The sequence below is a fragment of the Rousettus aegyptiacus genome, unplaced genomic scaffold (genome assembly GCF_014176215.1).
Source record: "Rousettus aegyptiacus isolate mRouAeg1 unplaced genomic scaffold, mRouAeg1.p scaffold_m13_p_3, whole genome shotgun sequence".
Classification (NCBI taxonomy): domain Eukaryota; kingdom Metazoa; phylum Chordata; class Mammalia; order Chiroptera; family Pteropodidae; genus Rousettus; species Rousettus aegyptiacus.
Window position 1 is genome coordinate 3326261 of NW_023416306.1, and position 13992 is coordinate 3340252.

At 62.8% G+C, this 13992-nt stretch overlaps 1 protein-coding gene across 4 annotated transcripts in view; it reads right to left on the bottom strand.

The window, feature by feature from the left end:
* Positions 1-13992, bottom strand: part of NTNG2 (netrin G2) — a 69070-nt gene that overhangs the window by 5512 nt on the left and 49566 nt on the right. For 2 of the 4 annotated variants that reach the window (XM_036238344.1, XM_036238345.1), the window contains 5 exons: positions 9888-10060; positions 6405-6431; positions 5397-5534; positions 2368-2442; positions 881-982 (listed from right to left, as the gene is read on the bottom strand). In XM_036238344.1, coding sequence (XP_036094237.1) covers positions 881-982; positions 2368-2442; positions 5397-5534; positions 6405-6431; positions 9888-10060 — 515 coding nt within the window. The remainder of the gene's footprint in view (positions 1-880; positions 983-2367; positions 2443-5396; positions 5535-6404; positions 6432-9887; positions 10061-13992) is intronic. The other 2 variants (XM_036238346.1, XM_036238347.1) reach the window with 2 other exon arrangements.

A 13992-nucleotide genomic window follows, 5' to 3' on the forward strand; every position in this document is an offset into this window, starting at 1 on the left:
AGGGAGGGCCTTCTCGCTTTGCCTCCCCCTAGTCCCGGTCGGGCTTCTGACTCTAACTGGGGGACAGCCACCTCCGTGCCACCTCGCCGTCTCCTCCAGCCCTACATCAGCTCCAGGCACTGAGCGAGTCCTGTGACCGCCTGGGGCAAGGCCCCAGGGGTCGGAGGGAGATTCCCCATCTCATGAAGTGGTGGGGTTTGGTGAGGACGGCAGAAGGGGGGCCACTTCCCCCGACGCCAGAAGGGGGGCCACTTCTTGGCGTCTCTCCTAAGGGGCTCGACACCCCCTCGAACAGGAATGCCAGGGTGGATACCCCTAAACCAGAAGGACACGAGCCACCCTCTTCGAAACACCATCTGTGTCTCTCTGGAGGACCTAACCTCCCTTCTGTGATGGGAGAGGGAGAGACCGACCGGGGTCAGGGGTCAAGGGCATGGGCGACCTTGCAGAAACGAGCCTCTGAGACGCGCCCGCACCATGGGCCTCCTGGACCTGCCCCCTTCACCCTTCCCTCCAGGGGCGAGAAGGCGAGGCATCCTCCAAGTGTCCCAAGGAGCAGTGACAGTGACCCCTGTGTCCCAGATCGGGTGTCGACCAGGACGAGCCCCTGGGCCACACCTCCCAGGGGAGCTGGAACGGGCTATTTCTGGCAGCTGCTCTGCCTGGCCCGTGCTGCCCACTGTGACTCTGACTCACACCCGCTCCCGGCTCCCTTGGGGACGGCGGGCTGGGAGGAAGAGAGGCTCAGTTTCACCTTGACCCAGCTACTCCGGGAGGGTTTTCTGAGGTTGGTACAGGCCCTCCGTCCTGCACTGGGGTCGGGAGGGGGGAGCGAGCGGTGTTGGAGGAGGGCTGATCCAGCCCTGGGCCTTCCTCTTACCTTGGAATTCTTCAATAGGCATCACTTGAGGAGATTTGGGCCTGAGCTGGAAAGCTTTGGAGGCCTTGGTGGGGGCGGGGGCAGTGGCGGAGGTGCCCGCAGCTTGGAGAGATGAGAAACACACTCTTCCATCAGCCATGGTCCAGCTGCCCGAGGTGGGCGGCCTAGGCCCAGGAAAAGGCCAACAAAGCCCCCCAAGGGGCCCCGACGAGCTCTGGGGCAGCTCTGTCACCTGCTCAGATTTGAGGGGACGTAGCACATCCAGGAGCATGCAGGACCAGCTCTGCCTTCGGGGCCCCCTGGGAGACCACCTACCCATCCAGATGCAGTGATCGTCCCTAGGACTTCTCCCTCTCCAGCGCCCCCCACAGCCCGCTAAGCACTACGCTGAAGCTGGGCCACTTGGGGGCCTGCCGAGAACATCGCATTTCCTCTCCGCACCCCACACGCCGGCAAGCATCAAACGCAGTCTGAACCTGGCGTTCGAGACTTGGCATCTCCCTTCCTGCCTGAAGCAACATCCCTGCTGCAGCCACTGCCCCACGGGCAGGTGTCGTAGAGCCGTGAGCACAGCCAGCACCTGCCTTCTGCCTTCCACGACCCACCGCACACTGGCAGGTGCGCCTGCCACCATGCGGGGCACATCGCCCCCTCGGCTTTCCTCTGGGCGTCTGTGATGCCCAGGCCAAGACAGGGCAGGGAGGCGATGGCTCCCATGGGCTCTGTCTCCATCCCCGGGGAGGCTGTGGGGCGCCGAGGCCTCCAAGGGGCTGGGAACTGCAGACCCTCCCTCACGAGCGGATTCCGATTCTGGCCAGCAGAGGGCAGTCAAAGCCCTGCTCGCAGCGCAGCGCTGGCGCGGCAGGGGAAGTGAGGTGCGCAGGAGGGCGGGGTCGCTGCCTAACTGGGCGTTGGGGCCCCGTGTCCAGGGAACAGGTGAGCTGGGATGGGGACAGCTTCCCTTTTTGGAAACTCAGGCAGGTCCCGTGTGCCTCCTGTGTGCGTCCATCTATAGCTACGAAGGAGCCCACGCATGTCGCCTCCCACTGCAGCGGGAGAACGAGGTTCTGCGCCGGGTACCAGCGCCTTCCAGCACCCCAGCCTTTAGCCAACACATCATCTCTTTCGTCAGGTCGGCCGCTCCCTGCCGTCCCACAGCCCAGCCTCTGTCTCGCTGGGCCTGCCGCCTGGAGCACACTTCCTTCCCCTTCACATACCGAGAGTCGACCCCCCAGGAAGCCCTCTCTGACCCTCAGCTGTCACTGCCCAGCATGCCCTGTGAGCCATGGAGGCAGGAGAGGATTCTCCAACTGGCTCCTAATCCCTTGGGAGGGGCATGGGATCAAAAGGGGGTGGGGTGAGACAGGTAGAGCTCTAAGGCCCCTCCCCACAGCTCCTTCGGACCCCCTTCCACCTCGGGTCCCCAACTACACCTGACGCCTCCACTAGGATGGGTCTGCAGGTAGAAGAAGGGGCTCCCCCCATACCTTCTGCACTGGAGGACACCTGGGGCGAGGGGGGGCCCTCCCCAAGGGGGGCAGTTGTAGACGGCCTGATCCACTCTTAGGGGAGAGAAGAGAAGAAACCAAGTCACACTTGGGGGTACCCTGGGGACGTCCCGACATGTCACATCCCCCAGGCACCTTACCAGAAGCAGCACTATAAGAAGCAGCTCTGTCTACACTGGCCAAATAGAACTGGGTCCAAATCTACTGGAGAGGCAGCGTCTACACTACTGCAGCCTGCGGAGGGCACACGTGGACTTGAAGCCAGAGTGGAGGGTGCCCCCAGGCCTGGGACTCCGTATACTTCAGGCAGCCCTTCAGCCCTCCACTGTCCCCGTGCGGTCCCCATTCCACGGACGGCAGAGTTGGGTGGCGTCCGAGCCCGGCCCGCAGCCCTCTGTGCTGACGTCTCTGGCAATGGCTGTGAAGGGGGCGTGTGTTCTGGCCAAGACAGGACACATGTCCAGGAGGGTCCTCGGGGTGTCCTGTCCAGCCCCATGCAGGGGTGGCACACCCTCCAACATCTGGCCCGCCTCCCTGGTCACCACCTTTTCCACCTCCCCAAACCCTGGTTCAGGCCCATGTTCGCCGGGGACCCCCGATGTGAGTCAACCCCCAAATGCCACACTGCCACCTCCAAGACGAAGTGGACACACAGCCGGGCTCTGCGGCAAATTTCAAAGGACAAACCCGGGGGGTAGAGAAACCGAGTCACCCCTCTTCTAAAGGGGTGATGCGCACTGCTGGCTGGTGGGGAGGGAAAGAGAAAATCTACCCGCTGAGAAGCCGGCGAGACTTTCGAGCGGGAGCCTTCGGACATCAAAGCGACATGATCGTGGTGTTCGATGAGGAGAAGGGGCCGCCGGGCCCCAATTGGCAAGGGCTTAATTAGAGCCGCACTAAAACCCGCCCGAGGGCTTCTGGCTGGGAGCCTTCTCTCTCCACCTCGGCGGGGAGAGGATTAGCCGCCCTGGGCAGGCTTTTCCCGGCGGCCCCTGCCCTTCAGACAGCTTGACACTGGCGGACGGAGGAACATCTGGCCCAGCGCATCATGGGCCCAGCCGGACTCCGGCCGGGAGCCTGACGCCCCTGTGGGGGGCCACCTGGGGAGACGCAGGGCCATCCTGGGGCCTGGGATCTCGGTGGGGGTGGCGGGGAGAGCCCTGCTGGGCTCCCAGGGGACGTGCTGGGGCTGTGGGAACAGCGGCCAGTGCCCAGTGCCAAGACCAGATGGACGAGCCGTCTGTTCCCGCGGCACCGGGGAGCTGCGCGGGCCAGGTCTTGGCGGCGGCGCACCTCACGGCCCCCCGAGTGGGCAGCAGTGCCTGCCGCCAGTGAGCCCCCAGCCCCGGCCCCGCTGCCGGTCCCGTCTTCTCGGTAGAAGGCTTCCCCGAGGTGTCGTTTCCATCCCATAGAACCCAGCGGCTTCTTCCCAAGCTTTACCGCCCTCACCTGCGGGATCACCTGTGGCCCCCGTGTCGCGGAGCCCCGAGCCCAGGAGCGGGCCGCTCTCCACCAGCTGCAGCGATCGCCACTATTAATGGGGGTCCAGGTGTAATGGGGGCCCCAGGCGTGGGTTTCAGGTGCTAAACAGGAGCAGTGACCCCTAGATGTGCACCCCGAGCCCAGCACCTCAGGCCACACACGGGCTGTCGCCTTGGGCCGCCTTCTCCCTGCTGCCCGGCGCTGGGCTAAGGGCGCAGAGCCCACCACGACCTCACTGAGTAGTCCAGCCTGGACGGAGGGGGCGGGGCCCTCGCGACTCTCACGATCCGGCCCCGCCTCGCCTGGGCGCAGGGCCCTGGCCTGGGACTGTCCCCTGGCTTCCCAGCTCTGCGGCGTGCCCTGATCCCCTTGCTCCAGATCAGAAGCGGCTCGGAAGATGGGGTCAAGGCTCCCGTGTGCACGTGCGCGCACGCATGCGTGTGCGTGCGATAGAGCATCTGGCCCCCCCCCAGACAGACCACTATGTGCAGGCGGGACATGGCACCCGCCACGCTGTTTTGGGTTTTGGTTCTCGTCCGCCCATCACGGGCTCGGCAAACACAGCACAAGTTTCAGGCAGCCCAAATTCCCAGAGCGACGCCCCGTCCTCCACCCAAAAGAGGGCTCTTGGGCCAGGAGGCCCCCTGAAGTCCCTGAATCTCCTTGTGAGCCCCAGCCTTCTGCAAATGCCTCGCTTGGAAAAGGGAGGAAGGCCGAAAGAGAAAGGCCCCAGCTGCGACCGGGGAGGATGCCCTCGGCCACGTCCTCCTGGCTGGGGCTGGGAAGATGGGGCTTGAGCAAGGCGCCGCTCAGGCACGTGCCGTGGGCGGGGTCCGGCGAGTCCCCCCCTCCAGGCCGCCCAAGCACCCCAAGCCCCGAGCACACCGCAGTCCCGCCCCTGGAGGGGACCGTAACGCGGACAGCAGATGTGGCTGCTTCTCCGGAGTGGCCGCTCCAGCCGACACGGGGCAGGAAGCCTGGCCTGGCCCTGGCCACGCGCGTGGCCTGCAGATGCCCGGCAGTCCATACGTTAGAACCGCGCTCGGAGGCTCCCTCTGCCTTTGCCTTCTCGGCCAACCCACCCCGAGTGTCCGAGTGTCCGTCCCCAGGGGCGGCTGCTGAGGGGCCAGGCGCGGGGTGCCCGTGGGGCAGGGCGCTGAGGCTGGGGGGCAGGGTGAACTGTGTGGCCTCACTGCCATGGGCCCCCTCCTCCTGGGTCACCCTGTCCTCTTGGCCGTGCTGGTCTCAGTGCCCTGAGCAGTACCTTGCAGGGGCAGGAGGAAGAACATTCCAGAACTAGAAGGGAGCCCTGGCTGGGGCCGAGGGACAGGTGGGTCCGGACGGCCTGGGGGCCCCTCGGCCTCGCACTCTGGTGGCTGTGGAGTCCCCGCGTCCTCTGCACTAAGAGCCAAGCCCCTGCCCTCCCCGGGGCTGACCCCCCTGCCCCCAGCGCTGCACACAGACAGAGGCGGGGACTCAGCACGGATCAGGCGGGGTGGCGGCTGGCGCTGTGCCCGGGCACCCACCTGTGGGCTGTGGAGTGCTGGGGGCCACGGTGGCCCGAGCAGTGGGTGTGGAGGGGGCGGGGGTGGTGGGGCCCTGCCTCGGGGCCACAGTGGCCACAGGGGCTTTGGGGACGGGGTCCTTCCAGGACCTGCTGACGCCTGGTGAGAGATGAGACAAGCGGGGGTGGGGGGTTGGCGGGTGCTGGCAACGCCAAGAAGGACCCCACTGATGGACCTGAGCCCCCTCCAGACCCAGCCTCCTCCGGCGCCCTCTCCGCCCCCTGGCTTTCCTGCAGGGGCCCCCAAGAGCCCTGCGGAGGGAGCAGCGCCCCCAGAAGCGTTTCTGAGAGTTGGAACCTGCCGCCGGCTGGCTGCTCGCCACTGGCGAGTCCTCTCCCACCGACCCTGACGGCCGGCGGCAGCACCCACGGCACGCGGATTACACGAGACACTACGCGAGGCCGGCTCCGCTGGCGCCTGGCCGCGGGCGCGTGACACGAGGTGCCGTGACAACGGCTTCAGATCGCCTGCCTCCCCCGACACTCCCCGGGGAATTCTCAGGACTTCCTGACCCTCCCCCAGGTGGTCTGAGCCTCTGGGGCCTGAGCTGACCTCTCCCGGCCTCTCCGGAGGTGACAGCTGCAGGCTGCCGGGGAGGGAGGCCGGACCCCACGGTCAGCCTCGGGTGGGGGCGACCCTGCCACTGCTCAGGGAAGGAGGTGACGCCCACTCCCACCTGGCATTCACCCAGGGGTCAAGGGGACCTTTCCAAAGCAGCGCTAACCAAGGAGCTCACAGAAGGGAGACACTGTGACGGGGGGGGGGGGCAGGCCCCAGTGACAGGAGACGGGGGGGGGGTTGAGAGATGAAGATGCACATGGGCGCAGCTGGAGGGGGTGCGGTGGCCGCGGCTGGGGGGACGGGAAGGCCCCTCTGTCCTCTCCCGCTCTCTTCGGGACATGCGAAGAGGCTCGTGCCCTGGGGGCCCCAGTCCCCGTGCCCAGGGTGGGGACCCAGGCGTGTACTTACTGCCAACAGCGGAGCCTGCGGCGGCACCTGTGGGGAGAGAAGGGTCACAGAGCGGTGGCCAGAGGACCCAGGTGCCTCCCCCCTGCAGAGCAGGGGGGCAGGTGGGTGGCCGAGCCGTCACTGTGCAGGGCCTGGGACGCGGGTCACCACTGCCCTGAGACAAGGGGCCGTCATTAGCCCATTTCACGGATGGAGAAACCGAGTCTCAGAGCCACGGTCCACACTCTCAGGGGGTCTGCTGGTAAGGGGGGCTTCCCACGCGCCCCTCTTGTTAGATTTTAGACTCTCGGGCCCTCTGGTGAAGGACAGGGAGGTGGGAGGCTATTCTGGGGGGAGGGGGCGATGGGGTGTCAGAGAACATGAAAGCCACAGCCCCGGGCAGACCAGGTTACTGGAGGCCCTGCCGGAAGTCTCCACCAGAGAGAAGCGCCAGTGTGTGCTCCCGGCTGGGGACATGGGGGGGACGGCTCGGCAACTCACTGAGAAATGATCATGGGGCCGCCCCATGCTGAGTGTGTTCCACGTGCCGGGCACTGGCCGCGCGTGAGCCATCCCGCCCTCCCAACGAGCCCCGGGGGTCGCGTGGTCCCGGTTCTGCAGGCGGGGAACGGCGACAGGAGACGGGCGGGGGAGAGAGACGGAGATGCACGTGGCCAGGGCCGCACAGCTGTGAGCGGCAGAGTCCGAGTGGCCCCGCCGTCTGTGTGTGTGTGTCGTGCCAGGGACGAGGGAGGCCTGAGGCCATGGCGCGACCCGGGCTCTCACGGTGCCAGGGAAGGACCGGCTCAGGCCCAGAAGGACGAGGCCCATGCCACAGCCTCCCTCCCCTCCAGGTGTCCTGAGAAAGGGCGGGAGCGAGGACGCCCTCAGTGCCCAGGAGGCCCTCGGGGACACTGCGGTGTGGGCAGGGGCGTGTGGGGTGCATGGACATCCCCTGAGTGACCGCCAGGGAGGCCTGGGAAGATGAGCCCACCAAACACCCCCTCCTTCCTTCAGGGAAGGCACCGGTTAGACCTGAGGTCACCAGGGAGGCCCGGCTCGGAACGGACATGCTAAGGGAGGGGCCGGCAAGGACGTGATGGTTACGGAGCGAGGGGTGCAGGATGCCGGGGCAGGCACAGGGGGGCAGGTGACCTCTAAGCTGGGCCCCATGGGTGACGGAACAGTCCGGGCGAGGGTCGCAGGTGCAAGGGGAGAATCCAAGCTACGGGGACGTGAGGGTCCAGGCACAGAGCTGCCTTGGCGGGCGAGGGGGCACTCGGGACAGTGGACCTGGAGGGGGTGCGGACTCAGAGGTGGACGTGGGCAGCGGGGGGAGGTGTGTGGGCTGAATGACCCACAGCACCTTGCGTGGGGGGCTTGGCTAGTTACGGCTTCGCTCTGAGGGCTCGGGGAAGGGGCCACCGAAAGTTCTGAGGCCACAAGCACCAGGGGAGAAAAGGCTTTGTTTGCAGAGGGGAGGATGGGGTGGCGGGGCCCCCAGGGAGGGCGTCGCTGCAGGGCTGAGGGAGGGCGGGGCTGTAGGTGAGGTGCCTCCTGGACCTGCGGCTTGGCCCCCCGGCTGTCGGCGCCACTTGCTGAACTGAGGACGCGACATGGGAGGGGGACAAGATAAGCCGGGGCTCATCTCGACCCATCTCTTTGGGCTCTTCTCCCATTTGTCCCCGAGAAGGTGGGGGCCCGGGTGAGAAAGCTTTAGGCTGAGGATGTCTCTGTTCTGGGGACCTGGGGACCTCACAAACATTCCTGGAGACCCTGGGGAGGCAGGTCCCCCAAACGAGGAGGAAGCGTCAGGGACCCCTGTGGGATGCGGGGGGGAGGAGAGGTCTCACAGACGAAGGCCTGGCCGGGTCTGCCTGCCCCTCGCCGGTCAAACGTAGCCTCCAGCCTGGGCCCCACGGTGTGTGACCTGCAGTTTGCAGTCCTGTCCTTCCGGGTGCCTGCGACCTTGGGGGACCCTTCCAGGAGGAGAGAGGGACACAGGGAGGAGGAGAGAAGGTGGGGAGGAGGGCCGGGCGGGGGGAGGCCGGCAGGGCAGATGAGGCAGGTGGGGCCGCCAGTCGGAGAGGGAAGTGACAGGGACTCAGGAAAGGGTTCAAGAGACAGTTCAGGCAACAAAGAGATCTGGACGGCACCTGGGGCGGCGGGGGCGGGAGGGGCGGCTGTCAGCGCCCAGAGCGCGCTCTGTGCCTTTGAAGGCCAGAAGCTGTGAGCGCCTGGCAAGTCACCCCTTCAAAGCCTGTCGCACCACCCGCCCGGCACACGCACGACGCGCCTGTCATGGTCGCTGTGAGGCTCTCGGCTTTGATCAGCCTAAAGCCACGTCGGTCTTTCGCCGGCTGCTGAGGGGGGCGGGGGCGCTGACGGACGCGCTCCTGCGAGCATGCGCGCATGCGCGTGCCCTGGCGGGCGGGGCGGGCTGTGTCCCCCCTCCCAGAGAAGGAGGCCACTGCCCAGCCCTGGCTTTGGGTCAAGTCCAGTGAGTGGCCCTGAGTCCCAGTGCTGGCACGGAACTTACGGTTAAACCTAGGGGCCACCGAGGGCGCCGGGCCTGCTGGCTCGACTGGAGTGGGGCGGTCATAAGAATGCCACCCGTGGGGTCGCTGCGAGGGGAGGAGCTGCGGGTGCAGTGTCAGGCGCCGCCTGTCACGGAGCTCGACAGATGTCGGACATCAGTGAAATCCCTGGGGGAGGGTCTGGAAGAGCCCACCCTAGGGCCAGGCCGGGCCCTTCTCCCTGCAGCTCAGGGAGACACCGTGGACTATCCCGGGACCCCTGATGAGCGGGGGTGTCCACGATGCAGGCATGGGGGTGCGCCCTGGCCACGGCTTCCCTGCCAGGGACTGTGCAGAGAGCCGGCAGGGCCCCGGCGGCAGGGCACTCGGGGAGGGTCTTGGAGGACCCCTCCGTAAGCAGGATAATAGGAAGCCTACTTCCAGGGGCCGCTCTGAGGGTCAAGGGGGTGCTGACCACGCAGCACCTAGCACCGTGCGGCAAACTGTGAAAGTCCCATAAACGCTGGTATGGGGGCGGCACTGCTCATCAGTCAGCCGGGGTGAGGGGTCCCCACCAGCCTGCTCCCCAAGCCCCTCTGAGGGAGGACAGCAGGGAGGAGGGTCCCCATGACAAGGCCTGGCCCCTGGGAGCCGCCTAACCAGGAGCGTGAGTGTGTGTGCACATCTGTGTGTGCGCACTTGAGATTGTGCATGTGTGTGCGCATGTTTGTGTGTGCATGTGTAAGGGCGCATGTTTGCATGGACACACGTTTGTGCATGCATGTGCGTGCACACACGCACTTGTGTGTTTGTACATGTTTCCTTGTATGTTTGCCCAGGCACATGTTGCGTGCGTGCGTGTGTTTGCGCATGACCCACTGCTCTGTGGGTGAAGGGCAGGGCGGGGGGGGCGGGGCCGGGGGTTGGGGCGGGGCCGGGGAGGGCGTGGCGGGGCCGGGGAGGGCGTGGCGGGGCCGGATGGACATACACGCGTTGGGTGAGCCGTGGGGCAGCGGCAGGTAGGAGCCGGCCCGCCAGGACCGGGCGCGGAAGTTCCTCTTGCACTTGCCGCAGTCGGGGCCCGTGGTGTTGTGCTCACACTCGCACTGCAGGCTGCCCTCGCGCACGGAGCACAGGTTGGCGTGCAGGTTGCACTTGCACCTGTGGGGACACAGGGACAAAGACGTCAGCGAGCTCAGTGAGCTCAGCGAGCTCACGGCAGGCCGGCCGGGAAGGTGCTGGGGCTGGCCCGGCACGGGGAGGGGACACTGGAGGCCCCCAATCCAACTCGCCACGATTCTCCGTCAGGACCAGAACCCCGGCTCCCCCTCACACGGAGGGAGTCGCCTGGCCCACCTGGGTCCTTTCCCCGTGGGCCCCAGGACTCAGAGCTGCCGGCCCACTCTCCTTTTTGATCAAGGTTTCAAGGGTTTCCTACACCTCAGCTGGGGTGGGGTGACAAGGTGCCCTTGTCCCAGATGCTGTATTTTTAGCAATGCAGCTTCTGATCACCTTTGCACTCCGCTAAGGTGGGTTGACAGGTAGCAAGATGCTGCTTCCCAGCCCCTTGCTGTGTAGACTTGGACCTGGTGGGGGCCACACCTCTGCTGACAGCCGAGGCCACACCTCCGCCCTTGAGGGAGACAGAAGCCTGACTCCCAAACCCCTGTCAATTCATCCACACATGCATTATTCATTTGTTCATTCAAATATTTATAAGCAACTCATTATTCTGAAAACTGGTAAATAAAGGGAAAGAATCCAGCATTTGTCCTGCCCGTCCTATATAAACCGGGAACCAACACTTGACGAGGGGATGTTTCTTTTTATAGAAGCGTTCCAGCTAACAAGAAGGGGTGATGAAATTAGGAGGTCACCATTCAGCACCACCCCCCGCCCCCCCCACGGAATGAATGGTTCTAAGCGTGGTGTATCAGCCGCCTGGAACATCCCGGGGACAGACAACCAGAGAGCAGCTTCGGAGAGGCACACCCCACCCCGAAGCAGTCTGGTCCAAACAAATTGAACTTGAATCCGATCAAGCCTCTGGATCCAGCTATGAATTTACAGGAAATACAGAGGACAGAGAAACATGCTAAATAACACCAGGCGAACGCAATCAGCAAAATCCACCCCGAGGGGGAACTCCAGAAGTGCTGACCTAGTTTCTTTAACGGATGAGTTGCAAGGGGCAAAATTTGATAAGGACGGAGGAGGGACCTAGCTCGAGAGAAGCCTCAAAGGCACATCGACCAGTCTCAGGGTGTGGACCTCATCCGGATCTTGACTCAAACAATCTCTAAACTCACATAAGTGAGCAGGATGTGTATTCATGAGACAGCTGGAAATGTGGGTGCTGACCATACTTGATGACTGAAATTATTATATATTGGATGTGATGACGATATTGAGGTTATGTTTCTAGAAGTCCTCATCGTGTAGAGATACGCAATGACATATTTACACATGAAATATCTGACATCTGGGATTTGCTTCAGAATAACGTGGGCAGATGAAACAAGAAAGGCCAGAAGTTGGTAACTGCCAAAGCTGGGTGACAGGTGTATGTCGTGGTTCATTGCAGTAGCTTCTGTTTTGTATGCATGTCGGCCATTTCCCATAATAAAAAGCTAAAGAGAGAGAGTGTGCGTGTGTTTTATATTCTAATACGGGAAGATTTCCAAGATATATTGTCAATATTAGTAAAAAGCAATTTGCAAAATAACGTGTTTAATAGAATCCTATTTTTATTAAAATATGCAAAGAGGAATATTTACAAGGCACCTGTTATGGCCAGGCTCCGAGCTGGGGACAGTGAATATGGCCAACAAAGCAGACAGAGTCCCTCCTCTGATGAAGTATAGGGCCTGGTGGGGCACGATGAAAAAACTCAGGGATTGGGGAGGCGGGGTCCACGGGACGAATCGGTGGAGCCCAGGGGAGTTTGGGGTGGTGAAGTGATTCCGCATGACACTGTCATGGTGGACACGTAACATTATGCATTTGTCCAAACCCACAGAATGTACACCAAGAGTGAACCCTCATGTCAATCATGGGCTTTAGCTAATAATAATGTATCAGTGATGCTTTATCAACTGTAACAAATGTACCAATTAACGGAGATGTAACGGGAGAGGGAATGGGAAGTGGGAGGTGTCAGGAACACTCTGTACGGTCTGCCCCATCTTCCCTAAACCTAACACCTAAACATTAATAAAGACTATTAATTTCACAACAATAATCACGCCAATCTTTAATCAACGTCAATTGTTACAGGTGCCCAAGTGCTATACAGAGGAAAGGCGAGGGAAGGCTACACCGGGTCCTGACTCCCGCCGCATGGGAGCACCGCAGGCTTAAAAAGCACCCATGTTTTTTAAGCTCCTACCTGCATCCAGAGTTACTCAGGCAAGGAGGGGAGAACCTTCTGGAAGGAGGAAAGACCCTGAGGGAAGACCCCAGGGCTGAAAGAGATCAATGTGTGCGTCTGAGACAAGCCCAGAGGCCAGAGGATGACATGGAGCCTTGGGAGGCTGGAGTGTCCTGCTCTGGCTTTATTTTATAGCCCTGTGGCCACTCCACGGGGAATGGTTCATCCGGGGGACAAGAGCCGGAGTAGGGGGATCAGTGGGAAAGCTGTGCCCTGGCCGACGACAGAGCGTGACCTGGACTAGGGCGGAGTACACCACAGCCACCAGTGAACCTGGCCTGTGTGACATTCCCCCCTCAGCATTCCCATCATCTCGAGGACCGTTTTCCTGAATGCTTCACCAGCGTTTCTTCCCTAGCTCAAAACTCCCGCCCCTTCCGCTGGGCGGAGGTTCGCTCTGCCCTCCCCCCCACCCCCTCCCCCCCTCCAAGCCTCCCCTCCCTTAGCCTCTGCTCAGCCACGCAGTGAACACTGAAGTCCTTGCATCTTCTCTTGCTTAATCAGTCCTGCGAGACCCTTCATCCTAGCTCTGGCTGCTTCCCGCTTGCCCTCCAGCCCATCTGGACGGAGCACCCCGGAGGGCTGTATGGGGCGTGTGGCTAGCCTGCCAGGATCCCAGATGCCCTTTCCCCAGCCCTACAGCTCCAGGGTAACCCGCTGCCTGCCGGCTTCCGAGTCGCCAGGCGCTGTCTTTGGAGATTCTCTCTGCCCTCAGATCACCCTGCAGAATGGTTAGGGAGGTTAAGGTTCACCCGTGCCATGAAATCTTGTAAAGCTATCACGCGTGATGCTGTCGAAGGCTGTTTCAGGCCCTGTGGAATGTTTTCAGGACAGACGTAAGGGACCGTTCTCCGAGTGCTTGCCGCGGGCTGGCGGGCATCTCGGTGGTCCTCTAATGAGCACGACGGCTGGTCCTGTTGTTACTTTCATCTTACAGATGAGGAAATGGCACCTCAGGGAGGTTATATTCCTTGCCCAGGGCCACAGGGCTGCCCCTGAATGGGACTGGGACCGGGACTCAGAGACATCCGAGGCCAGAGGCCAAGAGGGAAACGCGGGATAGGACGTGGACCGTGAACAGCAGGACACGTCCGTGTACATCGCGCAGGACACGGCCGTATGCACTGCAGTGCTGTGCCCTGAACTGTGTCCCTCAAATTCATACGTCGAAGCCCTAACCTCCAACGCGACCGTATCTGGCCTTGAGAGAGGTGAGTGAGGTTATATGAGGTCCCGTGAACGGGACCCTGATCCGCTAGGGCTGGTGCCCTTATAAGAAGAACTCTCGGCACGGGCCGAGGCCACAGGGAGAAGGTGGCCATCTGCAAGCCGGGAGGAGGGGCCTCACGAGGTCACAGGGAGAAGGTGGCCATCTGCAAGCCGGGAGGAGGGGCCTCACGAGAACCCAGCCCTGCCGGCACCTTGGCCTTGGACTTCCAGCCGCCAAGAGCGCGAGAAGATGGATGTCTGTCGTTTCAGCCGCCCGGTCTGCGGTATTCTGCGACGGCTCCTGACTCTGTTTAAAATGCATAAAGCTCTCCCCGAAGCGCCAAGAGAAAGTACACCCAGGTGTTCCTGCAGTGTCTTAGGGAAGGGATAGGACTCTAAGTGACTTTCATTTTCTCCTTTGTCACTTTGCACATTTCCTGCAATCTCTGTAGTG